Consider the following 24,116-nt stretch of genomic DNA (forward strand, 5'->3'; position numbering starts at 1 on the left):
TAAACCAAACAAAAACGGGAAATGTATTGTCTCTTTATTTCTGTATTGGCATGTCTACTGTGAACAGCTTGTGGCAGCACAAGGAGCCAGGTGTAATTTTGTGTGTGTGTGTGTATGTGTGTGTTTGTGTGCGCTTCCCACTCTGTCTGCTTTTCAGTCTACATGAAGCAGCAGCAGCATTCAGCCTAGTTACACCCCTCAGCTCTGGTTACCTGCACAACCTATACAACCCCCTTGCCCCCCCACCCCAAACCCACTTAAACCCACTTAAACCCCAACCCAGGCTCCGTTCACATCGTGCACAAATAAAAACGAGGGAAAAAAAAAAAAAACATAGACGACATCTTCTAAACAAACAAAAGGTTAAATACCGACAAAAAAAAAAATTAAAACGTGTGCCAGAGGTCACTCTCAAGACCTAATATCATCATTAAGTCTGGGGTGAGAATAATTTACATTTAAAAAAAAAAAAGGTAAATGGTGCTGTCTACTTGGTTTGCGTGTCTATCCCTGGAGGCTAGGCAGACTAATATGTACCAGTTAAGGAGGACATGCCGTGAAAGAGAGAAATCACTTTGTCTGCGCAACAAGCCTAAGGAGGTCCCACAGTTCTGCAGGGCGTTGGAGGGACGGGTCACCTCCCACACCCACATACGCAGCGAGAGGAGATGCAGGGAAAGGAGGGGGGAAAAATAGACAATCAAATGTACAGAGAATCGGCAAACCTCAACAGCCATAAAGGATTGGGTGAAGGAAAGCAGTTCACTTACTATCGCTTTTATAGTTGAGTGATAAACGACAAAAAGGAAAACAATTTCATTCAATCAACGATTTTACACATGATTATTAATCTATGATTGGAGTCTGCAGAAGACATTGAAGAGATGGAAGATGTCTAGACTGTGGCTTCATGGGGCATAGGTGGACAACAACTTCCAATGGTCACTTTCGAGTAAAAAGTGCACATATGAACAGGGAGGGCTTCCATCATAAAGCTTCCCATGAAAGAGACAGCAAATTCTTGGGGAGACAAAAAGGTATGAGGGGGAGGGTGGGGTGAAAGTAATTAAAGACAAAAGCATCGATGAGAATCAAAAGAGAGCAAAAGGAGAATCAGATTGAGAGAGACTGGGGGGGGGGGGGAGAGAGAGAGGGAAAGAGGCCATCTTAGTATGGGCCTCTACTCCAGCCGTGCACCTCTCTGGTTCTGATACATCTGATTTTTCAGAATGGTATTGGATTTTTTTTTTTTTTTTCGATTCACAAATGAATAGCTTTTGCACATCCCTTTAAACTTTACAGTACAATAAACTACAGTGCACAATAGTTATCAGAGCCACGCTATACCCCGTTCCCCATTGCAGTTCAGGGTGCAGGGTCGTCAGCCCAACAGCACTAGTTACGTTGATTCAACGTGGGTCCCACGCGGGGTGCGGGCTGGGTGGCGCTACACTGCGGCAGGCAGGCCAGCGGGAAAAAAATAAAAGTTTTTATTCTTTTACTTAAAAAAAGAGAGAGAGAAAGAGACAGAGAGAAAAAGAGAGCGATAGAGAGAGGGAGAGAGAAATAGGGAGAGAGAGAGAGAGAGAGAGAGAGAGGACGATTTGAGGAGGAAGGGCCGGCTCCACCTCTGCGTCAGCTTCAGTCCTGGCTGGAGTCTTTGGCAGGCCCTCCGTCCAGGTAGATCTTGAGGGCCTTCTCCTTGCGGGGCGAGTAGCTGACCCGGTGGCCCGTCTTCAGCAGCCGGCTGCTCTCCTTCTTCATCAGCTCGCTGCGCTCCTCCTCCGACATCTCCATCAGCTCCTCCGTGCTGTCCCTGCCGCCGGGCAGAGGAGAGGAAGAGAGAGAAATGGTGGTCGAGAGAGAGAGAGAGAGTTTAGGCACCACCGCTATGCATTGCTTCCAAAAAGAACAAGGTACTGAAACACTATTGACCTTCACACAAAGATAAAAGAATGTTCTATAGGTTTAGGGTGCAGAAACAAAAAAGGGCAAATTTACGGAAAAAATTAAATTAAAAAAATCTAATGTAGGACTCACACTGGCTCCAAAAAAAATGGTTTTATTCCAGTATGGAAACAACCTCAATAAATATGTATGTAAATATAAGGGCCAACTGCCTCTAGACATCAGTCTGTGGTCTTTTAGAGAGCAGTGAGAGTGCTGCTCCACAGATGGGGTTTCTGCCTATGAGGGGCAGGCAGGCAGGGGGCTATGGCCATTACCTGTAAAAGACCACTGCTCCATCATCACAGATGTAGAGAGGCCAGACGTTGAGGGTGGACACTTTGGGGTTCCAATCTAAATCCTGATGAATCTCCAACACCGAGATATCACAGGGAAACGTCCCTCGACCCTAAAGTGAAACATTTGATCTGCATTTTATACCGGTGACTGAGGGTAAAGTGCATTTCATAAATTATGGGGTTGGATTCAAACATAATCCTTGTGGGTACAAAATGGTCACCATACCTTGGAAAACTCCAGGTTTTCAAGGGGAATACCACTCAATTCATTGAGCTGTAAAAGAATAAAAAAAGAAAAATAATTCAATTAGGTACACTGACATGGGTGTTAAAAGTTATTAACTATATTAATCCACTGCTCATTAGCTCCCTCCAGTGGTCCATTCTAGCCACACCATACAGATTAAGAGGACCTAGTAATCACATTGCTTAAGAATCCACAACATTAGAATCATGTTGCACTTGTGTGGTCTGTAGTCATCCATGCACGCACACACAAACTCGCACACACCTTTTCTTTGAGTTCCTCCACACTGCTGCTCTCTAGCACCACCTCCTGGAAGGGCTCCAGCTTCATCTGGGACGGCCTCCAGCGCCGGGTCAAGACTGCCAGCTGGGACATGGACTTCATCCGCTCTGGTTCTGTTGGAGGATTTATGACGCAGAAACACACCACTCTCAGAATATTGTATTAGTGAACCCAAAAAACATGATTGGGCCTACTCCATGACTAAGTAGCTGAAGTGGTTTGCATGAAGTTTCTCATATACATGAAAAGAACATAAGAGTGTTCCCTTTCCAGTGACACATCAGACAGAAGGCCTGCAGTAGCTCTTTCTACCCTCCAAAACATTAAAACTTGACCTTTACCCTCAAGGACCTCCAGGAAAACTTCCCAGTTGCTGGAAATATTGATGTCTTCTTCGTAGACGTGGTAGTCAAGAAACACTGTCCCAGGGTTTTTCCAGGTCTTCTTCCTGAGGCGAAATCTGGCCACACAAACATGGTTCATTAGCATTCAGCAGCATCCCCGGAGCACTTTAGTGATGAATCAGTCATCTTTTCAAAAGGTTAAAGCACTGATTCACGTACTGCAAAAAAGTTAATGAGCTAAACCGAAAGCATTTTATCTGGATACATGATGCAGGAAATAGCTTGATTAAATGGTTCGTTCGCTCTTGATTCCTCTCCACTTTTTTTTTTCCACGACATTGATTATAATGAACTAATGTTCCATTGATTGCAATGTCAGTGGAGAGAATGATTTCTGAATTGGATGACCAACCTTCCCTGGTGTGTGCGCCGTGTTGGAGTGTGTGCGCCGTGTTGGAGTGTGTGCGCCGTGTTGGAGTGTGTGCGCCGTGTTGGAGTGTGTGCGCCGTGTTGGAGTGTGTGCGCCGTGTTGGAGTGTGTGCGCCGTGTTGGAGTGTGTGCGCCGTGTTGGAGTGTGTGCGCCGTGTTGGAGTGTGTGCGCCGTGTTGGAGTGTGTGCGCCGTGTTGGAGTGTGTGCGCCGTGTTGGAGTGTGTGCGCCGTGTTGGAGTGTGTGCGCCGTGTTGGAGTGTGTGCGCCGTGTTGGAGTGTGTGCGCCGTGTTGGAGTGTGTGCGCCGTGTTGGAGTGTGTGCGCCGTGTTGGAGTGTGTGCGCCGTGTTGGAGTGTGTGCGCCGTGTTGGAGTGTGTGCGCCGTGTTGGTGTGTGTGACTCACCTGTCAATGCTCAGGTCCAGCTTGCACTGGTCCTTCAGCAGAGGCTGAAGCTCCTCTTTGGACTGTCTCACGGTCATGCCCTTGGCAAACACTGTGTCCACCAGGAACTTACAAGGCTGGGGGACAGAAATAACTTGCGGTCAGACAATTACTGAACATAAATGCAACAATTTGCATTTATTTTATAAGCAATTACTTTTGGCATCATCTAATTTTGCAGAAATATGGTCATGTGAAGGACAGATAAACACACCTGTCTTTCCCACTAGCCCTCCAGTACTATGTAGTTCTATGGTTCACCTCCCAAAAACCCACAAAACTTTAAGAAAAGCCTTAACAGCACAACATGCTAGAACTCTATAATGCTTCTTTAAGTTCAGTCTGCACTATCACCAAGCTCACATAACCAATGGTGTGTGTATGTGTGGGTGTGTTATTGGGTGTGTGGGTGTGTGTGTATGTGTGTGTGTGAGTTCAAGACTGCACTTTTGGTGTTTTAGGTTTACCTCTGCATCGTTGATGAGCAATTGATAAACCTTCACTCGGTACTCTCCTTTCTTCAGGGCTCGTCCTAACCGAATGGTTATCTTCAACAACACAAATATAGCACTCATTAGTACACAGACACGGCCATGACTCAGATGCAGACTTATTCCACTCATGACCGAACGAGCCAACGTGATCACAGGTTAAGGACTGACCTTGTTGTCGTCTGAGAAAGAGGAGAGTGTCTCGTTCAGCCGGACACTCTCAAACTCCTGGTTGTTGGCGTAGACGCGGAAAACTTTGAACTGTGTGGCCGTGATGCCCACAAAGGGTTCCAGGTTCTGCTTAAACGCTGCCAGTGTGATTCTCTTGTCCACGTGGACCAGTAGACCTGCCAGACCAGTATGAGAAAAATAACCGTGAGGACTGTTGACCTGAAACTAAATGACACGGTACTTGCATGGCTGCTTAGTACATGACTAGGAGTTTCTGATACTCTTGATAGATAACACATCAAATAATAGAAGAATTTTAACACTGCATAAGAGAGCACACTGCTCAGCAGGTCCCGGTGATATCAGAGTATATTACTGTCCTGTCTTCTCTATCCACTATCAGAACTGCTGTTATGGACTATGAAGAGAGAGGGGCTCACATTTCTGTGCGTCTCCTGCTCCTTCATCCTGCGTGTAGGGTTCTGCCCTGAAGTACAGGTAAGGCGCCTCAGCCTTGCTCTTGCCGTTCTCGTCGTACTCGCTGTCGGTGCCCGAGTCCTCCTCGGCCGTGTCCCACGTCTCCTTCTTGCCCTCGTGGGCCTTGGAGCGGCGGCTGCTGGTGATGCTGTGCGAGTCCAGGCCGTTGGCCAGCGGCAGAGGCCCGCTGCTGTCGGCATTGCACAGCGTGTCGCTGCTGTGGCTGGAGCTCAGGATGTCGCTGTCCACCGAGCTCGTGCTGCGGTCGTTGTTCATGTCCGAGTCCGAGCGCTCCTCCAGGGGGAACTGGTTGTCTGGATCTGAGGAGGAGGAGGCGGCAGCGGCGGCACCAGCACCGGCGGCACCAGCACCGGTGGCACCGGAACCGCCAGCACCCCCGCTGGCCGCAACACGCCCTCGGCTCTCCTGCTGCGGCTGCAGGGGCTGCTGCTGGGCGGTCTGGGGGGGAGCAGCGGGCTGCGAGGTGGACGGCGAGTCTGTGTCCTGGGCCGGGGAGTCGATGTGCTCAAAGTCACTGTTGTCGGAGCTCTTCTGGCTGCCACTGGTGCTGGTGACCAGGCCCTGCTGCTGCTGCTGCTGCTGTTGCTGCTGTAAGGACAGGTTCTTGAGCTTCTCCGTGCTCTCCTCCAGGATTGCCTCCACCGATTTTCTGCTGCCCTTGGCTCCCCCCTCCAGAGAGTCCTCAGAGTCCCCACCACCGCCACCGGTGGCGCCTGCCTTGGGGCAACTAGTTCTATTGGCCAGGGAGCCTGGCGACTGCTCTGGCAGGGTGACAAACAGTCTGATTGTGTTCCCGTGGCGGTCCAGCAGTTTCCACAAAAGGGAGTCAGTGAAAGTGACCTGGTGATCGGTAGAATCAGAGCTTTCGACATACACCTGGGGGCAACAAAGATCACAGTCAGAGAAACACAAGCGCGGTATTTCACCCATCAAGCCACTTAACTCAAATTTGCCGTTGATTTCAATCTTGAGTTACATATAAATATTAGCTCTGCTCGACACACATCTGATGCTTTGCTGCTACTTATCTACAGCAAAAAGGAATAAAACTAAACTCTCTCAAAGCTAAACACCACATTACACCAAAGCATTCCAGACACATTCAGGCAGACAAGCTGTAGCACAGTGTTTGTAGGTCATCCAAATGACATTTAAATGGAAGAGATACATAAGGATGTCCTCAACAATACAGCTTATGTGAGACAGAGGGAAGGAAACCTTGTTGCTCCTGAAGAAACCTTCTGCTTTCAGTGTCTTGTTGGGCACGTAGAGGAGGCGAAGGTCATTATAGCAGCGCTCCAGGACGACACGCATGGATTCTGCTGAAAGCCCCGTGGCCTGTTACACACACACGTAAAATATGACCACAAGTTTACCACACAGCGCAAAACTTCAAACATCTAGTCTTTGAGATAAGGTAAATGCAAACAAACAGCTTGATACTCCATTTCACATTGTAAGGGGGTTGTACCTGTGCAATGAGTTGCTTAAACTCGGTGACCGACTGGTTCAGGTAAGCCCTGACGCTCACTGGAGGGGCGATGGTCTCACACTTCAAATCCACTACGTGGACTTTCACCATGACCTCTATAGGGACACACATGGAGATGCATACAAACATGACAGCCTGTTCCCAGCCTGTGATGTCAAAGGCCATTGTCTGGCCACAACCTTGGGTCTGGCTGTACTTTAACTCTGTTGCTACACAAAATAACAAAACATCTGGGACAATAAAAACAGGCTACATACACATAGACAGGACTAGAGGAGGTTAAAACATTTAATAACAAAGGTTTTTCCACCATATAGTCCCAGTTTGATTGACCAAATAACACTGATCAGGTGAGCATATTCATTTTGATGAGCTCACTGATATACAGCCGCGGAAAAAATTAAGAGACCACTTCAAAATTATCAGTTTCTCTGGTTTTACTATTTATTGGTATGTGTTAAAGTAAAATGTACATTTTTGTTTTATTCTATAACCTACTGGCAACATTCCTACCAAATTTCAAATAAAAATATTGTCATTTAGATCATTTATTTGCAGAAAAATGACAATTGGTCAAAATAGCAAAAAAGATGCAGTGTCTTCAGATCTCGAATAATGCAAAGAAAACAAGCTCATATTCATTTTTAAACTACACAATACTAATGCTTTAACTTAGGAAGAGTTCAGAAATCAATATTTGGTGGAATAACCTTGATTTAAAATCACAACTTTCATGTGTCTTGGCATGCTCTCCACCAGTCTTTCACATTGCCGTTGGGTGACTTTATGCTACTCCTGGCGCAAGAATTCAAGCAGCTCGGCTTCTTTTCATGGCTCGTGACCATCCATCTTCCTCTTGATCACATTTCAGAGTTTTTTTTATGGGATTCAGGTCTCGAAATTGGGCTGGCCATGACAGGGTCCTGATCTGGTGATACTCCATCCACACCTTTACTGGCCTGGCTGTGTGGCATGGAGCATTGCCCTGCTGGAAAAAACACTTCTCAGAGTTGGGGAACATTGTCAGAGCAAAAGGAAGCAAGTTTTTCTTCCGGGACAACGTTGTACTTTGCCTGGCTGAGGTTTGTAAAAGACCATAAGGATTGAACCAAAGCCGACTGGAGGGTCTCCTAGTTCGTCTTCTCTGATGAGTCCAATTTCACAGTAGGTGCAAGACTCTGTGGCTTGTAGGCCTCTCCAGGTCTCCGTCTAACCATCAGACGACCATGTGTTGGGCAAAGCTGAAAATTGGACTCATCAGAGAAGACGAACTAGGAGACCCTCCAGTCCGCTTTGGTTCAATCCTTATGGTCTTTTACAAACCTCAGCCAGGCAAAGTACAACGTTGTCCCGGAAGAAAAACTTGCTTCCTTTTGCTCTGACAATGTTCCCCAACTCTGAGAAGTGTTTTTTCCAGCAGGGCAATGCTCCATGCCACACAGCCAGGCCAGTAAAGGTGTGGATGGAGTACCACCAGATCAGGACCCTGTCATGGCCAGCCCAATTTCGAGACCTAAATCCCATAAAAAAACCTCTGAAATGTGATCAAGAGGAAGATGGATGGTCACGAGCCATGAAAAGAAGCCGTGCCGCTTGAATTCTTGCGCCAGGAGTAGCATAAAGTCACCCAACAGCAATGTGAAAGACTGGTAGAGAGCATGCCAAGACACATGAAAGTTGTGATTTTAAATCAAGGTTATTCCACCAAATATTGATTTCTGAACTCTTCCTAAGTAAAAGCATTAGTATTGTGTAGTTTAAAAAATAATATGAGGTTGTTTTCTTTGCATTATTCGAGATCTGAAGACACTGCATCTTTTTTGCTATTTTGACCAATTGTCATTTTTCTGCAAATAAATGATCTAAATGACAATTTTTTTTATTTGAAATTTGGTAGGAATGTTGCCAGTAGGTTATAGAATAAAACAAAAATGTACATTTTACTTTAACACGTACCAATAAATAGTAAAACCAGAGAAACTGATCATTTTGAAGAGGTCTCTTAATTTTTTCCGCGGCTGTATATGTGCACAGCCAGAAGCACATGCTGTTCTTTAATAAGCAGAAACAGCCTTATTTGTCAAGGGCTTGGCCAAAAGAAATATTGACAACCACTATTTGATGAGGTGAAAGGGCATCCACACACGCACATGCTTGGAAATGTCCTCTGCAGGTAAGGATCACCTGAGCTTCAGGTCTGGGTCTCTGGAACTCTTACCTCCAGGTTTGTAGGGCTGGAAGACCTGGTCTGGCCGACGCGTCTCCAGCAGCAGGTCAAACATGTACGAGGACTTGACCCCGCCGAGGAGCAGACCCATGGGCATGTCCTCCTCGCCCTCGTACGAGCGCTCCAGGTACTCGTGGAACTCGTCGTACTTCACCAGTCGACAGCAGTCCAATGGAGCCACACCCTCCAGGTCCATGAGCTAGCGGGCAGAACCGACACATACATTAAAGTGGATTTGTCCCCATTGATCCCTCAAGCTGGTCAATCGCACCACAACTAGTGCTATTGGTTAAGACTGAAAGGTTGATGTATGAAGAGGGTGATCCTACAAGCCACCCTGACACACTAAGGCTAATTGCAAGTTTTAAGTATCAATCACTTCAAGGACGGCACACTTACGCACCACCTGCTATTGTGGGGAATATGCAGCAATGTTAAGGCTATGGCAGTAGAGTGGACTGTACCTTATACGCCGATTCTGTGGCCTCTCTCAGCGTTTTGTCTTTGTGTACTTCAAGCTTGTTCTCCATCATCATCATGTTCTTCACTGGATGCATGCAGAACAGCTTGATCTGACAAAGAGGAGAGAAGAGAAAGGGGAGAGGCAGCACTGAGTACAGACGAGTGACAAAACTTCAGAGACTTCTGTTGGGAGGAGGTATTTGAGCTCTGATGTCAAGAGTGGCATTGGAGAGTCCTTCAGTGGCAATGAGTGTGTGTGTGTGTGTGTGTGTGTGTGTGTGTTTCACCTTGCATGTGTTGCGCTCAATCTCTCTCTGCCTCTTCTCTTGCTCCTCGGACTCCTTCTCCCTCTGGACGAGACGCTTTATGTGCTCTGGGAACTCTTCCGCATCCAAGTACTCTGTAAAAGCCATGCAACACATTGAAGACATCCAACATCTACCAATTTAAAAAAAAAATAAAATAAACGTGTGAAAGCTACATTTTAGTCAGTCATATTTATTTCCCTTACTTGCATTCCGTGTGGGATCTTTCAACCTGTATATGAGCATATATGCATTCGTAGAACTGCATAGGGAGTGAGAGAGGAGGGAGGGAGAGATAAAGAGGACAATATTAGCTAAATGTTATTCCTGTCTAAATGTTATCAGCTGGCACGGCATGTTCTTTACAGGAGGTGTTCGACTTCCACGCTAAGGAGGCGCTACATGAGATGACACTGGTTATCAACAGGGCTTTGTTAATGCCGCAATAATGGGCCCCCTGTTCCCCTCCGAGAGAACAACGTCAGTCGGCAACACCGTGAACAGGGTTCCTTTAGATGAAGACTTTGATTGTGGTATAGTGATGCAATTTCCCGGCAGCTTTTTTGTTTTGTTTTTTGGAGTAAAGAGAAATCTCTGCATTCTTTGGACACCAGCGCTACACGAAAGCATTATCCTTCAAAAGGCTATCCCTCTTTGTTATACCAACACTTAAATGCAAAGTGGAACATTTAATAAAAACTCTCTGATCATCATTAACTAAAGTCATCTTATTATACAGAAGGCCACTGGTGATAGCAAGACATTCATCTGTATTTACCACAGGTCAGGGAGGTTGCACTGACCTGGCAAAGGCACTGGAATAATAGCCTCTGCTCCCTGAGGACCCCCCATATGTCTTCCTGATGTCGTCATGTGTGATCTGCACACAAACACAACAAACACAGAGCATCCAGTCAAAACATGCACACCCAGTCACGTTCCAGACATAATCTTATCTAAACTGGGCACCTAGCATTTGTGTGGTGGATTACCAGGCTCAATGCAAATAGACTAGAGGCTGAGCAAACACCCCCCCACCCCACCACACCTCATCGTTACCTAAACCAGTAGGCCACCCCCTAGTCCCTTACTGCAGGTCACTTCAGGACTCACCTTGCTGACATGCTGGTCATTAAAGCTGTACCACTGGCCGTCGCTGAAGGACTTGATGCAGGCATAATAGTGTCCTCCTGCTGCACTCCCAGAGTGCACCATGACTGAGAACAGCTCAAAGGTCAGCGAGCTCTGGGGACAAAACAAAGTAAGTCAGGAAATCCAGCCGAGGGATGGAGTAATAACAGTGTGGTGACCATCTCTGGTGTAGTGTGGAGTTGAGAAGGTAAAAGAGTTTAGCTTTGGATAGACAGACTCATCAGCAGTGAGGGGGAAGCAACCCTTAGCTGTTAAGCAGGGAGATGAACTGATTAGCTGTGATGATAGAGGGTTGTAGGAGCTAGGCACTCAGAGAAACGTAAAGGGGGGTGGCAGTCAGGACTCACCTTTGGCTTGAGTACCCTCTCCGTGCTGGCGGTGCTGTCCAGGCAGATGCCCTCGTCCACGCCGTCGTCCGTGGAGAAGTCATTGCTCATCTGGTCGCTGTGGCAACTGCCCTCATTCTCTGCCCCGCTGTCGGTGCAGCTTTCTGTCTGGGGAGACTTCTGCAGCGAAAGGGCGGTGTGGGGACAGCAAGAGTATGAGGGTGAGACACACAGATGCTTATGATGATTGCTTCCACACATTTAACATACCATGAAGGACTACATAAATACATTGGAAACGTCAAAAAAGACAAAATTAAGGATAGTTTGTTTCCCTGTCTGACTAAACCTCTCACTCACCTCATCCTCCACATCGATGAAGGAACTCATGTCGAGCTCCTCGGGGAAGGTCATGCGGTCATTGAGCTTGATGCGATGCATAGTGGTGTAGTCAAAGTCGAAGCGCTTCAGCTGCAGAGTCAGCAGGTAGGGAAGGTGCAGAAACCTCAGGCCCTGCAGAAAGCAGACGAACACAGCCAGGTGAAGATTACCTCCCGGGGAGTGAGAGCCGCTCAAAAGGCTATTTAACCTGAGGGGGAAGACCATTTCTTGGGGGTTGGGCTCACCTTGCGGGCGTCGCATTTCTTCTTGCAGCGCTCGCAGAAGTACTGGTTGGGTCCATCCAGAGTCTCAGGCTGGACGAAGGCCTGCAAAGCCTCCTCCTGTGACACCCCCCAGAGGCACGATCATCAGTTAGAAAATCTACTTCAAGCAGTTAACTATGACCTGCATTATCAACACCCAACTAACTAAAGCCACTGCCTCAAAGTCGTATGAGGTCATTTTACTTGTGGACAGTAAAACTGAACTGAATGCACCATGACTCAGGAGGGGAAAAAGACCCACCACACTGCCAAAGGCCTGGCTGGACCCAAACGGCCTGATGACGAGAGGGATGTCCAGGTATGTGTCGATCCTCCAGCTCTCGTAGCCGCACTCCAGGCAGCGCACATAGTCCTTCAGCTTGCCCTGATACAGCTGGTTGATCAGATCAGCCTGGATACACAACTGAATGCACTCAGAATAAGAACAACGGACTCCCATATAAAGAAATACACTAATTCTCAATGAACACAATGAGCCCAAAACCGATGACGTGCTTCTCGACACAGTATGAATGCTAAACTTTCACTGAGCTCTTTGACTTGTAGCCCACTCACATTCTTGCCTTCAATAGGCTAGTTCACTTACAAAAGTGGTCACAATTACACTTGACATTTCATTATCCCCCCCCAAATCATGCACAGCTGAGGCCTTTGAAGAGGCTCGCAGGTCTGCCCTTAAATAAAAAACAGCTAGATGAACATGGGCACTGTTTGGATGACACGATGAGTAGGGACACAATGGGAGTCAGTCAGTCAGCCGTCGGCGCTCAGCTGAGTGGAGCTGGTCTCTTCCTTAATGAATGCCTCCCGCTCCCTTGCACTCACATGAGCCAACCCTCAGAGGGTGTTTACGCAAACGTCCCCGGATCAGAAATAGCTGACCCCGGGGCTTTTCGGCCACTTTCTGTGACACTCCACAAAGGCCTCTTTGTTCTGGCGTCCGGGGGAGAGCGTTCATTGGCTGAGGATTAGCGACTATATGCAAAGGGGTGGGGGGCATGAGTTCTACCTGCTCTGTCTGCTTCCACTTTTGCTCCAGGGCGTCAAACATGACCCGGCACAGCTCTTGTACGTCATGTTGCTGCCAGGCTGAAAAACACGGAAACAAACACGCGCAAACACACACACACACACACACACACACACACACACACACACACACACAGAGACAGACCGACAGTCAAAGTGAGCAACACAACAACAAAGTTGCGCCACGTTTCACAATTCCACAGAACAGCTGAGGCCAAAGTGCAAAGATGTCCACGGGCTTCCCTGAGTGCTGGGATGCACATGTGAGGGGACCCCCTGTGGAGGTTTAGGGCAGGCCCACGGTGGGGAAGCGGACTCACCCTCGCTGCTGTCCCAGCCGAAGCTCCGCGTCACATCCGTGGTCTCGATGGCACGCTTCTTGCTGGTCTGCAGCAGCACAAAGAGCCTCTGCAGCTGGTAGGGGATACTGGTGACTGGGTCCTCTTCTGAGTCTGACTCAAACTCCCAACTAGGAACAGACAGCAGAACGTGAGCGTGCGCACTGATTCTCATGGGACCGTCTAAATAAACCCCCCCCGCCCCCCACAATCAATAGACATGAATGGGCTTGTGCATTCTGGAGAAACCCGACTCACTTGTACAGTGCATTTCGGAACTCTGGAGTCATGAAAAGTGTCTGCAGAAGGCTGTTCAGGTAACAAGTCATGGCCTGATTGACCAGACCCACATACCCTGAGAGCGGGAGAGAGAGAAGATGTAGGAAGAAAGAGACGAACAAGGAAAGCGAGACAAAAATAGTGAGCAGGTCATGCTGTAGGAACAAGTGCAGTGTTTTCTCTTTGTGAAAGACGTGGTGGTGGTGAGGAGGAGGAGGAGAAGGAGGAGGTGGAAGGCCTACCGGTCTCTGACTTGTTGAGTATGGAAGAGTAGGAGTAGCTGGGGCTGCTGTAGTCGCTGCTGCAGCCCACTGTTCCGTCTCTGGGCAGCGGGCCGATGAAGCGGTCCTGCGAGCTGTCCTCCAAACCGCTGCTGTCCGCCGTCCCGGACTCGTCCTGCACACAGAGGGCCGGAGAAATATTGTTTTTTCCGAAATGTATTAGGGGACATTTAATTTAAGTGTAGATACAGTAGCCCAATATATGCAGAGATGAGAGGAGATAAGCTAAACGTATATGTTGTTATAAGTTTTATATAGCCTTCGTGTGTGTGTGTGTGTGTGTGTGTGTGTGTGTGTGTGTGTGTGTGTGTGTGTGTGGGCATTTGGCTGTAGCCTACACTCACAGAGGCGATCTGCGGCTGCTCCCCATCCTTATCAGTTAGATGGAGAAAGTTCTTCTTGCCTGCCTCGAACCCTGAGTCCACCAAGGTCATCTCACTGCTCGGGTCAAGAGGTGCCTGTAGAGAGGAAGAGGAAAAGGAGAAGAGGTTGCCAGTTAAGAGGAGGGGGATCCCTGCAAGAAGCCTGAAGCAAGAAGCCTGAAGAAGGGGAGCAATGTGATCAGGTGTGTGTGTGTGTGTTCAAAAGCTCTTTCAGGGGAGAAGCAGTGCAGTAGCCTGTGGGTGTGCACATTGAGTTGGCCCTGTTGAATGTGTCTCTAAGTCAATTGAGCGTCAGGCAAAGATGACATTATTCAGCATTGGGTGAGCATGACTAACATCGGAACGTCTGGCAGACCCTGATAAGCAGCTTGTCAGTGAGAAAACTTTCACTGCTATAACGCCCTGCTGTACACAAAACTGAGATAAGTGGGATTCGCGATAAAAAAAGACTAAATTGGTCCTAATTAAAATATGAATAATAAAAAAAAGATGAATAATGAATTAAAATAGTGAGCTTCCATTACAGATGTGTTGCATATAACGTTGGTTGTTACAGGGACTGTGATAAATGCAAATAAAGAACCCACTTTTCTGATTTCATTTATTTTATGCACATGGTGGTATGTTCCTAACACCATGACAAATTTCCTAAAATTCGATTTAAATAACATGTATCGCCTTGCCTACAGTATGGCAATATATTGTATTGTAACCCCTCGATCATGATATGAACCATACTGCCAGATTCTTGCCATTACAATGCCCTACTAACCAGTGTTTTGTCCTAAAATGAGACCGATACTTTGAGGATAAAAAAAAATGCAGTTTATGGTAACGTGAAAGCACCCTTCACCAATAGAAAAAAAAGACAAGAAAACAAAGAATAAACTAAGCTTTTAAATATTTCACAATAGCCTATAGTATCTCACACAAAAATGTAAAATCCACTGACTTCTCAAAGTTTCTATGGCCATGGGAGGCCTGTATATGGAGGAGAAACAGAGAGTGGCTGGCCAGGCGTGGAAACGGGTCTAATCCACTGACCTACTCAGTGAGCTAACTCCAGCCCCAGCACCTGTGCTCTTGGTCAGCTGCAGGATTAGCATGTGGCCGGGTGAAAAACAGCACACTCATACGCACACACGCACGCATGACCCAAGAGTGCACACGGCCTTCATTACTCTTAAGCACCCACAGATCAAGGGGAAAGAGCCTTGTAATCATAATCAATGGTAAAGACTATGATGTTAAAAATAATCATATAGCCTTGCATTCTTTGAGATGCCCCACCCTCCACACCGACAGTCACTATCTACGGGATTGTTGAAGTTACATCATCTAGTAGTGGAAATACCTTTTTATAACATTTACCGTATTGCATATAATAATAATATGCCATATAATAACAATAATAACTATTATTAAAAACAACATGTTTGTCGACCACTGTTTGCATTTAATTCAGGAGAATTCAACCCCTGCCAGAACTGTGGTTACTGGCACAGATGGTGCCCACTAGCCAGTCCATCATCCCAGCACAGATGAAAATCTCACCATGGTCTCAGTGCCGCCCCATGCCAGATCAAAGGTGCCGTTCACATAGCCAGCCTTGTGGGCCACATCCTCGAAGAGTTTGGAGAGGGCCGTGGAAGCCGGCAGGTTAAGGGTCAGCCGCTCGGTGACAGTCTTGGCATTGGTGGTATCCTGGACGATGCACAACACACGAGGCTCCTCAGCTGCACTCTCTATCTGCTTGGGACACACACACACACACACACACACACACACACACAGTAAGTACAGAGCAGGTGCTAAAATGAAACAGACACATGCAGATTTGAAAACCAGTACATGTGCACAATAACTTAACACACTTTTTCATTAGTATCGTTTTGTTACTATAAATCTGACAAAACTGAACATAGAGCTCACTTGGGAAAAATGCGTTTAGTAAACCACCAGTCTCACAGTTCCACAGACAATGCAGCAGATGTTCTTCAAACATTTACACACACCAAAAAGGACAGACATGAACTGCACAAAACTGGAGCAGACGGCTTGTGCAATGCAGTCTTGATATGACCTACCGCAGACCTTGTTACATTAAGCTCTCCAAAGACACAGCTTAAAATCGACGGATAGGAGGCATACAAACAAGTGGAGAGGGAGGACCATCGAGCTGCCTGAGCGTATCTAAACCCAGCCAAAGCATGTCTGTCAAAATCAATGACCAAGAATTCGGGCTGTAACAATGCAGAGACTGACATGCCTGTTAGTAGGAAGAGATCCACTGCTGAAACTTCCAATTCACACAGACAAACAAGGCTCAGCATTAAAAGATTTGAAACTGATTTAGGAACAGGGCCAGCTATGTTCAGTCACCAAGAAAGATTTTTTTTTTTCTCACTGAAAAAAGAACTTTGTTCTCCTTTTTTTCCCCCTCCAAGAGACTGAAGGTCCTCTCCTTTAGCACAACTGCGAAGGGCCTTTGTTGACTGCACTGCACTGCTCATATTACTGATAACAATAAAATATATGGCTGCCCTGTTCCAAGAATGATGTAAGAGACATGTTTCTTGGATATCGGTGAGATGGGGGCAGTGTTTGTCGGTAAGCCTGGGGAAAAACAACTGGGAAGGGAATCACTTGAGCAATAGCTTGGCAGCGAGATCATGTTGTGTTGTCTGGTGCTCTACTCTATATAGGCTACACCCACCACTCTCTTTAGAGAAGCTAGCAACTAGCAAGTAAATTAGTCTTTATCATGCTAGCCATTCTTCTATCCATTTATCTGTCGATAGGGCATCATTCAAGTCTTGGAAAGCAAGTTTGTTGTGGGTCAAAGGTTAGTAAGAGAGGACACACGCAAACAAGCACACTGATGTCAACCCTGCATGCACAGGCACGCAAAGGCTCCATGACTCTCACTCTTCAAATCGCCCAGAATCGCTCGCTCACGCTCTCACACACACACACACACACACACACACACACACACACACACACACACACACACACACACACACACACACACACACACACACACACACACACACACACACACACACACACACACACACAAAACACAGTTCAATCATAGCAGAAGCTACCTGAGAATACCTCTGCTTCATTTCCTCAAAAATGCTTTGTCTGCATCTCCAAAACAGCCCCTGGAGCCAAACAAACATGACTGTCATACTTTGAAGAGAAAAAAAAAACCCTCAAAGACAGAAATGTTACAGTGCTGCTGTTGTTAACATTGCCCAGACTCTAAATGCCACATGTCTCTGCTGGGAATTATCTTGGAGGTAAATTAAAATCAACACCTCAGTAACACTGTTGAGAGGAAACAAAGGAAAGGAATCTAGCAATCTTGGCTTAAACTGACAGCTCGCTGCTCCAAAAGTCCCAGAGATGTCGATACACAGTGGGGCATTATCAGCTTAGTGGGTATTTTTATCATGGATAATATCGCAAGGTGCTGACATGAGGACACCTGTTCTCTTGCTCGCTTCGAAGCAGAGACAAAAGGCAGGCAGGGAATCATCTGAACAGAGGTCACCTGGCAAAAATGACTGCAATTTTTTTCAGCTAGCCTATACCTTCAGTCCAGCTGCAATAATCTGCCTTTTTCCCCAGGGCACCATGACTGCTCTATTGCAGTTATAAATGTCAGGAAATGTTGACAATGAAGAAATTAAGTATAACAGCGCATATGTACAATATATACACAAAACAGCATGTACCATGACCTGATGACATCGCCAAAGGGCCTTAAGGCAATCTACAATCCCAACAACTTGAAGTCATTGTACCTTACTCACCAATAAAACCTGTTCAGGGAAGAATCATGTAAATTGACAGGTTACACAAAAGGGAAACAGAAAGCAATCACCACTCAATCTTAGGAGTATTAGACTTACCCTGAGGCATACATAAAAAAGAGACAGTGAAAAAAGCAAATTTCACTTCCTGGTTTAAGAGGCTGTTTGAGTCTACCAGAAGAGAAATTACCACTGGAGGAGAGTTCTAACTGGTTTATTTAGGTTGTCAAAAGTTGTGAACGCTGGAGCAAGGTAAAAATACAAAGTAGCAGCATCGGAAGCTATCGAGTACTGTGGAAATAATCTGAAACAAAAATACCTCTGGTAATATGGCTGACTCGACAGCACAAGCCCACTGTCAAAATTATTTAACAGCAGCTAGCAGGTGGTCTACTGAAGAGCCAGTAGGCTCCTCAACCTCGACCAACCAAATGTGGCCATGAGGTCTAGCTTTCCTACTAACCTGAAGCCATTGATCCAAGTTCATCACCTTTAAGGAACTGAAACAGTGTGAGGATATTCCAAATCCATATGTGTAAATCAAAACACAGTTTCTGGGAAAGTGCTGAAATAAAAACCAGCGTCAAACCACAATGACATTAAAGAGCACATGAACATTTAAACAGGCCTGTCATGCACGCAGTTTCATGTCCACTGTTGTGGACAGCGGTGTGGAACATTTCTGCCCGTCAAGGGAAGGCTTGAAATCTGTAAACATGTTGACTACAGCAAACTGAAGCAAAGGGTCCAACACAGTGACATCAAAAGCAGATAATCTTCACTCCATAGGGGCGGGTCAGATGACCACGAGGGGCACTCAGTGATATGCCCCATTCAAAAAGCTCATTCTAGTTAAAAATACATTGTGCAATGATATTCTGTCTGCATTCTGTGTAACAATTTTTAGTAGCTAGTATCTTTTTCTACCAGCTGCCAATTCTGTTTCAACTCTATAAATTATAATGAGATGCACATAGAGAGTTGTGGTCACAGATCTTCTTCCTATGACACTTTCTCTGAAAGCGTTCTTGTTTGTGAGACAAACTGTTGTGTCAGTGTGAACTGATCAGGGCACCTGATATTTGTGCTGCTATGGATTTGTTCAAAATCTATCTCCCGGACTTTGTTGAGCCCTATCTCCCTGACTTTATGAATGCCGTAGGTAGTGCTTCCTGTACGCTGAATCAGAGTAAAACCTGTCCATTTAAATGGGAAGGTATTAACTAAGGCTAGCACACTGCATGCAACTCTCCTTCCTCAAACAAAGCAAACTCAAACAAGGAAACCAATTTCTGCATACTTCTCTTTTCCCTGATATTTTGAACTGTACATATTATTACAATGTGCATCCAGGCCTGTTTTCTTTTGAGAACACACAGATTGACCCATGTCAGTACAGTAATGATGTTCAAATTCAATTTGAGCAGAAACTCATAACTTATTTGCTTAGATAATGTAGGCCACAGTAGGCCTTTGCAAAAGGGCAAAAATAATCAGTCAGTGCAAACAAAGCAGTAGTTTTGATGTTCTTTTTCAGAAGAGATGAAGTAGTAAACATCTCTTAGGCCTACTACAGCTTGAAGTACAAAATCACTGTACTCAAGAATGTTGGTGATTCTAATCCTGCTGAAGTGCAGAAGACTCTCCATACACTGCTCTTGCCTCTATTTCCAGCGGGTTCAGTGGAGTCATCCATGTTATATCACAAGCGCAAAGGCTCTTGTTTTAAGACACAAATTAATCTATTACGATAACTGCCGAACGCAATCAAGAAACAAGAATAGAGGTATCCCCCAAATTTGTTTAAAATCTGCTCAGCATTTAAAAAGTACACATTTCAAAACTCTACTGCAAATCATTTTTAATAAATATAAACTGCACAAATGTGTCAGATTTCATGGTAATGTTGACAACGATCATGTCATTCTCCTCAAAGAAACTGCGGGAAGAAGGAAAGGAAAAAACGACTACGTGCCTTGATTACCGCTATGGAAAAATGTGGTCTCGTGTATTTCTCATTTTAGAAAAAGAAAATGTGGAAGTCAATTAAAGACATGGTATCACATCGGGAAATGAGCACTGCATGGTGTTTTTGTTTGGGTAGATGTTGCGTCACCGATTCAGATCTCCGTGCACAATGACAGGTCAACATGTATCACAATTACAACTAGGCCTAAACCATGTTGATAACTATACGTGATAACCCCCGACGACGACTGTTGGCTATTTGTTTTGTCCCTGCAATGACACAGTCACAGGTGCCTCTGTCATACTTCCTTACCTGATACGAAACATGGACGTCCACCATCCATAGGCACTCTTTGAAGTTAATTGCTTATTTCGATAGATGGTGTACTTTAAGTGGACGATTACTGGTAACTAAATAGCGGGCTAGTTAGCTAGCTAGGAGTCATCAAAAGTACACGGCTAACTGCCCAAGCGCTGTGCGGTCACGGTCTTACGAGCAACATTACAGAAAGCATACAAATGACCAGCTTGGTCATCAAGCCAGGTCGCAACAATGAAGGCCCTAGAAGGTGCAAGTGTTGACAACATGGTTGACAACATTGATTCCCTAACGTTAGTTTAAAGCTACGAGAGTTAGCTATACTGTTGTCATGTAAATGTCGCGTTGCAATTCTTCAGCACAACGGCCAACAACATCAGTCAGGTTTCCACCAGAATACACAGGTTGACACATCGCAGTTGTGTTGGTAAAATTTCTCAACAATGACTCGATTCAACACTACCAAGATAATTAACTTGTTTGTATTCTAATAAGACGGATTTAATGGCTCTCTCAATGTTTAGCTAGCGTTTGCTAGCTGTAACCTATCTATCTAGCAAACCAGCTACATGCTAGCTAAATGGCTACATACTAAAGGTAGTGCGAAACTAACAATTAAAAGTTAACATCGGTACACTTTGACCCCCGCGACTCTCGACTCTTTTCAACTTATATCTCAATCGACAGCAGAAGACCACAGATAAACGATTATCTAGCGAGACAGTTTACCAATGTTAGATATTAGTCTTTGCTCGAGCTGGTTTAGTAGCTTGCTATTAGCTGTCCTGCTAACAACTAGCTTGCTTATTTGCCTCTAGTTCGTGCGATTTCCTTGTGGTAAAAGCGATGTGAACTTCTCCTTAACATTAGCCCTTTTATTATTGTTCGTGTTGCTGAATTGCTAACGTTCTCACACGTAAATTCAGAGGGCCCGCTGCTGACAAAACCCGGTCACTGTGTGTATGTGATAATCTCACCTCTTTGGGTACGAGCTGGTTTTCTTCGCTGGGCACCATTTCCATTTGGGCGACAATTTATACGGACATCTACCCCAAATCGGATGTCAACAGGAAATGTGAAGAGCAGTAACGTTGCACACAAACATAATTTCTGTTTGGTTCAATCCAGTTGGATATCAAAGTCAAACTGAACAGATAAAAACTTGCAATCAAACTAATCGCAGATACTTTCTTTTCAGTTACACCACCTATGCACAAACAGCTATCAATGGGGGTAAAAATGGCCGGGCGTCAGTTTCGCGAGAGTTCAGTCCACCTAGTCTTGCGTCACTTCCTAAACATCTTGCGTCCTGACATTACCTGCCAATCCATTTGCACAATAGCAGCAAGGGAATAGGAATAGGAATAATAATAATAATAATAATAATAATAATAATAAAAATAATAATGCCGTGACTATCCTTGATAGCTTACAGTCATAAGGGGCTGACATCTTCAAGGAATGTGAATTTTGTTTAGCATGCAGATCAACAGTTCAACTTTTTAGGATAAAAGTGGACAGACAACATGGATGCGAAGGTAAAACAAGTCAGTATATTTGCTTCTTCAGACAAATATGGGTGTATTAACTGCATTCTGTATTGACACCACATTAAGGAATTAGGTATTCACAAATGTACTTCTTCTGACTGCGACAGACTTCATCATGCCACCTGCCCTGTGCAGCCAGGGAGAGAGTGACACAGCTCTCTCTCTTGCCACCTGTGGGTTGTTTTTTGGACTTGTCCCAGTTAAAGAAAGTGACTGGCATGCTGTTAACATCCACATACTGGCCCTCCTTAACGATGTCTGTCACACCAATCCAGAAATCCTTGGCACCCATAGAGCTCCGTTTGGCATATTCTCTCAGTTCATTGTTCTCTTGCATGTCACGTGGGGTAGCTAGTGTACCACCTTGAGCAATGCAGTCTTCATTGGCGTCATGGTAGTGTTTGGGCTCTTCAATGGCCAAGTAGCATTTCCTGTGTACTTTGATACCACGCAGACAAACTAGAAAAAGGCATAACAACAATGTATAAAACTGAAAGAAAGGTTGGCAAGTTGACAAATAAGAAAAACTCATGAAGGATACAATTTATTTAAGTAAGAATATGTATAGTACTTCTCCTTGAAACTCATTCATAAATTTAATTTAGTCACTTCAAGAAATTATTCTATATGTTTGTAAATTAGTCCAGTCTTTGCAGACTATCACACCAGTGAGTATCTGTTCAGTATCCTCCAGAACTAGCAATCCTTGTTCAAATTAATACATTTCTTGCCAGTTTCCTTGTTTGAAGCACACAACAAGCTCAAGTTCAAATTTGCTTATATTTTAAGCATCTTTAAACATTCAATTTATCTTGGAAAAACTAAGTCTTCCCAGAGTAACAAACAAACCCTTTCAAAGAAGTAAGTTCAGACAGATGCCAATTTTTTCTGTCCTCTATAATGCACTGCATGTAATCTGCAACTGAAAAATTTAAACTTAGTATCAAGTGCAGTAATCTAAAGGTCCAAAGCCTCACATGGCCAAATCACAAGGAAGACTGCATTGTCTAACGCTCTAGATTTAATATGGTCTTTAAGTTTGCTGGCGCCCTCTGTTGGAGATATTATCATAATCCAACCCGCAAAGCCCTCTTTAATATTCAATATTTACATGTACATTTAAGTTTACATTCACATTAATGCAGTTAGCATGCACTTAATCTACAACTTACATCATAGTGAAGGGATATGTTTCTATCTGTAATTGTGCTCCCGGGGCTTTACAACCCATGGCTGTTAAAACCTGGCTCTAGTTGAGCCCTAGGAACACTATGCTGTTCCTATGCACTCATTAGCGACTGGGGATCTGTTAGAAAGTTATGGATACATTCTAAACACAGAATGCAGGTTTCCCCATTGAGGCGATACAGCTCATAAGACAAGATCCATGTCAGTTCAACAAAAGTAAGTTTGCCATGTCCTGTCACAAGGCGAGTGTCTTTCAATTGAGTATATCTTGAGTGAAGTTATGTACAAAATTTAAAGCCAATTATCAGGGCAGGACTTTAGACGGCAAGCTTAAGTATTCACCCAAATACATTTGAAGGGGTTTTTCTTACATCACAAAGACCCTACAAGGACACTCACCTGTTTGTAGAGCTTGCATCTCCTTCAGAGAGTTTACTTCTAGCCACAGCTTGTCTATCTGTGTCTTCATATCCTCCTCATCTGCTGTATTTCAGGTGAAATAAAAAAAAGGTACAAACAGGACTATAACAAAATTAGCTAAATTCATGCTGCACTTGTTCTTGACTCTCAGGCAATGTGTGAATTGGTATACCTTCTAACCGTTTGTTCCGTTTGTCTTAAAACATGTCCTCAGCACCCACCTATCCTTGAAAGTGTGGCTGTCCTACCTCTACTGTGAGATGTGTGTTACCTCTCTGCCGACCTGGGGCTTCTTTCCTGGAGCGGGAGGGCCTGCTGTCCCCATGTTGAAGCAGGGCCATGCAGAGTACCAGGAGGATCAGGAGCTTTGGGCACGCCATCACTGCAGCCATTAGAGTCTGGCACACACTGGAGCTCAGTTTATACCACTGAAAGAAGCTCCCTGACACTCTGGACAGCTCTCCAAGTATGGGGGCTGTAGACAGCTCTCCAAATAGGGGGCTGAAGGTTTGCACAGTAAGGGTCTGGCATCTCATTGGCTTACAGTGTAGAGGCTGTGTGTGCCCCCTTGAGACATCAAGGGGGATTAGAATACCTGGGACGAAGTGAGAACAATCACTGCCTTGTTTCTGCCCATTCATAAATATTTACCTGTGCTAGGGTGCCGCTCATTTAGTAGTTTTCCCCCATTCATTGCTCAAACAAGCTGCAAATTCATTGACTGCCACACTGTTACATGATGTGCAAGTACAGTAAAC

At 45.3% G+C, this 24,116-nt stretch overlaps 2 protein-coding genes across 9 annotated transcripts; both read right to left on the bottom strand.

Moving 5' to 3' along the window:
• Positions 1-278: 278 nt before the first annotated feature.
• On the bottom strand, positions 279-21,417 carry usp47 (ubiquitin specific peptidase 47). 8 transcript variants are annotated; one of them, XM_080843103.1, is made up of 29 exons: positions 21,178-21,417; positions 17,210-17,259; positions 15,644-15,838; positions 14,051-14,164; positions 13,668-13,821; positions 13,405-13,501; positions 13,129-13,277; positions 12,789-12,868; positions 12,021-12,182; positions 11,741-11,836; positions 11,475-11,627; positions 11,136-11,294; positions 10,750-10,881; positions 10,440-10,516; positions 9,843-9,898; positions 9,619-9,731; positions 9,334-9,441; positions 8,861-9,068; positions 6,622-6,737; positions 6,369-6,488; positions 5,093-6,026; positions 4,653-4,828; positions 4,458-4,538; positions 3,952-4,067; positions 3,117-3,235; positions 2,758-2,888; positions 2,473-2,520; positions 2,226-2,356; positions 279-1,816 (listed from the first exon to the last, which is right to left on the bottom strand). In XM_080843103.1, exons 3-29 carry the CDS (start codon positions 15,644-15,646, stop codon positions 1,642-1,644), a joined length of 4,008 nt encoding a protein of 1,335 aa, XP_080699229.1. In that variant the 5' UTR covers positions 15,647-15,838; positions 17,210-17,259; positions 21,178-21,417; the 3' UTR covers positions 279-1,641. The 8 variants fall into 8 exon arrangements, with proteins under 8 accessions (XP_080699229.1, XP_080699225.1, XP_080699223.1 ...); XM_080843099.1 differs by having other exon boundaries at positions 12,021-12,170; positions 17,200-17,259; XM_080843097.1 differs by having other exon boundaries at positions 17,200-17,259.
• Positions 21,418-21,811: 394 nt separating this feature from the next.
• clec3a (C-type lectin domain family 3, member A) lies at positions 21,812-23,894 on the bottom strand (the record flags this gene model as incomplete). Its single annotated transcript, XM_080843515.1, has 3 exons — positions 21,812-22,209; positions 23,338-23,421; positions 23,630-23,894. The coding sequence occupies 3 exons, from the start codon at positions 23,892-23,894 to the stop codon at positions 21,812-21,814; spliced, it is 747 nt and encodes a 248-aa protein (XP_080699641.1).
• Between the last annotated feature and the right edge of the window lie 222 nt (positions 23,895-24,116).

This window comes from Sprattus sprattus (genome assembly GCF_963457725.1).
Source record: "Sprattus sprattus genome assembly, chromosome: 8".
NCBI classification, from domain to species: domain Eukaryota; kingdom Metazoa; phylum Chordata; class Actinopteri; order Clupeiformes; family Clupeidae; genus Sprattus; species Sprattus sprattus.

What these genes read in the sequence shown, in the direction of transcription:
- usp47 (XM_080843096.1), bottom strand. Translation starts at nt 21,222, where the DNA reads ATGGAAATGGTGCCCAGCGAAGAAAACCAGCTCGTACCCAAAGAG. An exon ending in TGAAGCAGAGGTATTCTCAG is followed by an intron (nt 15,842 to 17,199) that starts GTAGCTTCTGCT and finishes GTGTGTCCCAAG; the next exon opens with CAGATAGAGAGTGCAGCTGA. An exon ending in TGCTCATCAACGATGCAGAG is followed by an intron (nt 4,068 to 4,457) that starts GTAAACCTAAAA and finishes TCTGTCCCCCAG; the next exon opens with CCTTGTAAGTTCCTGGTGGA.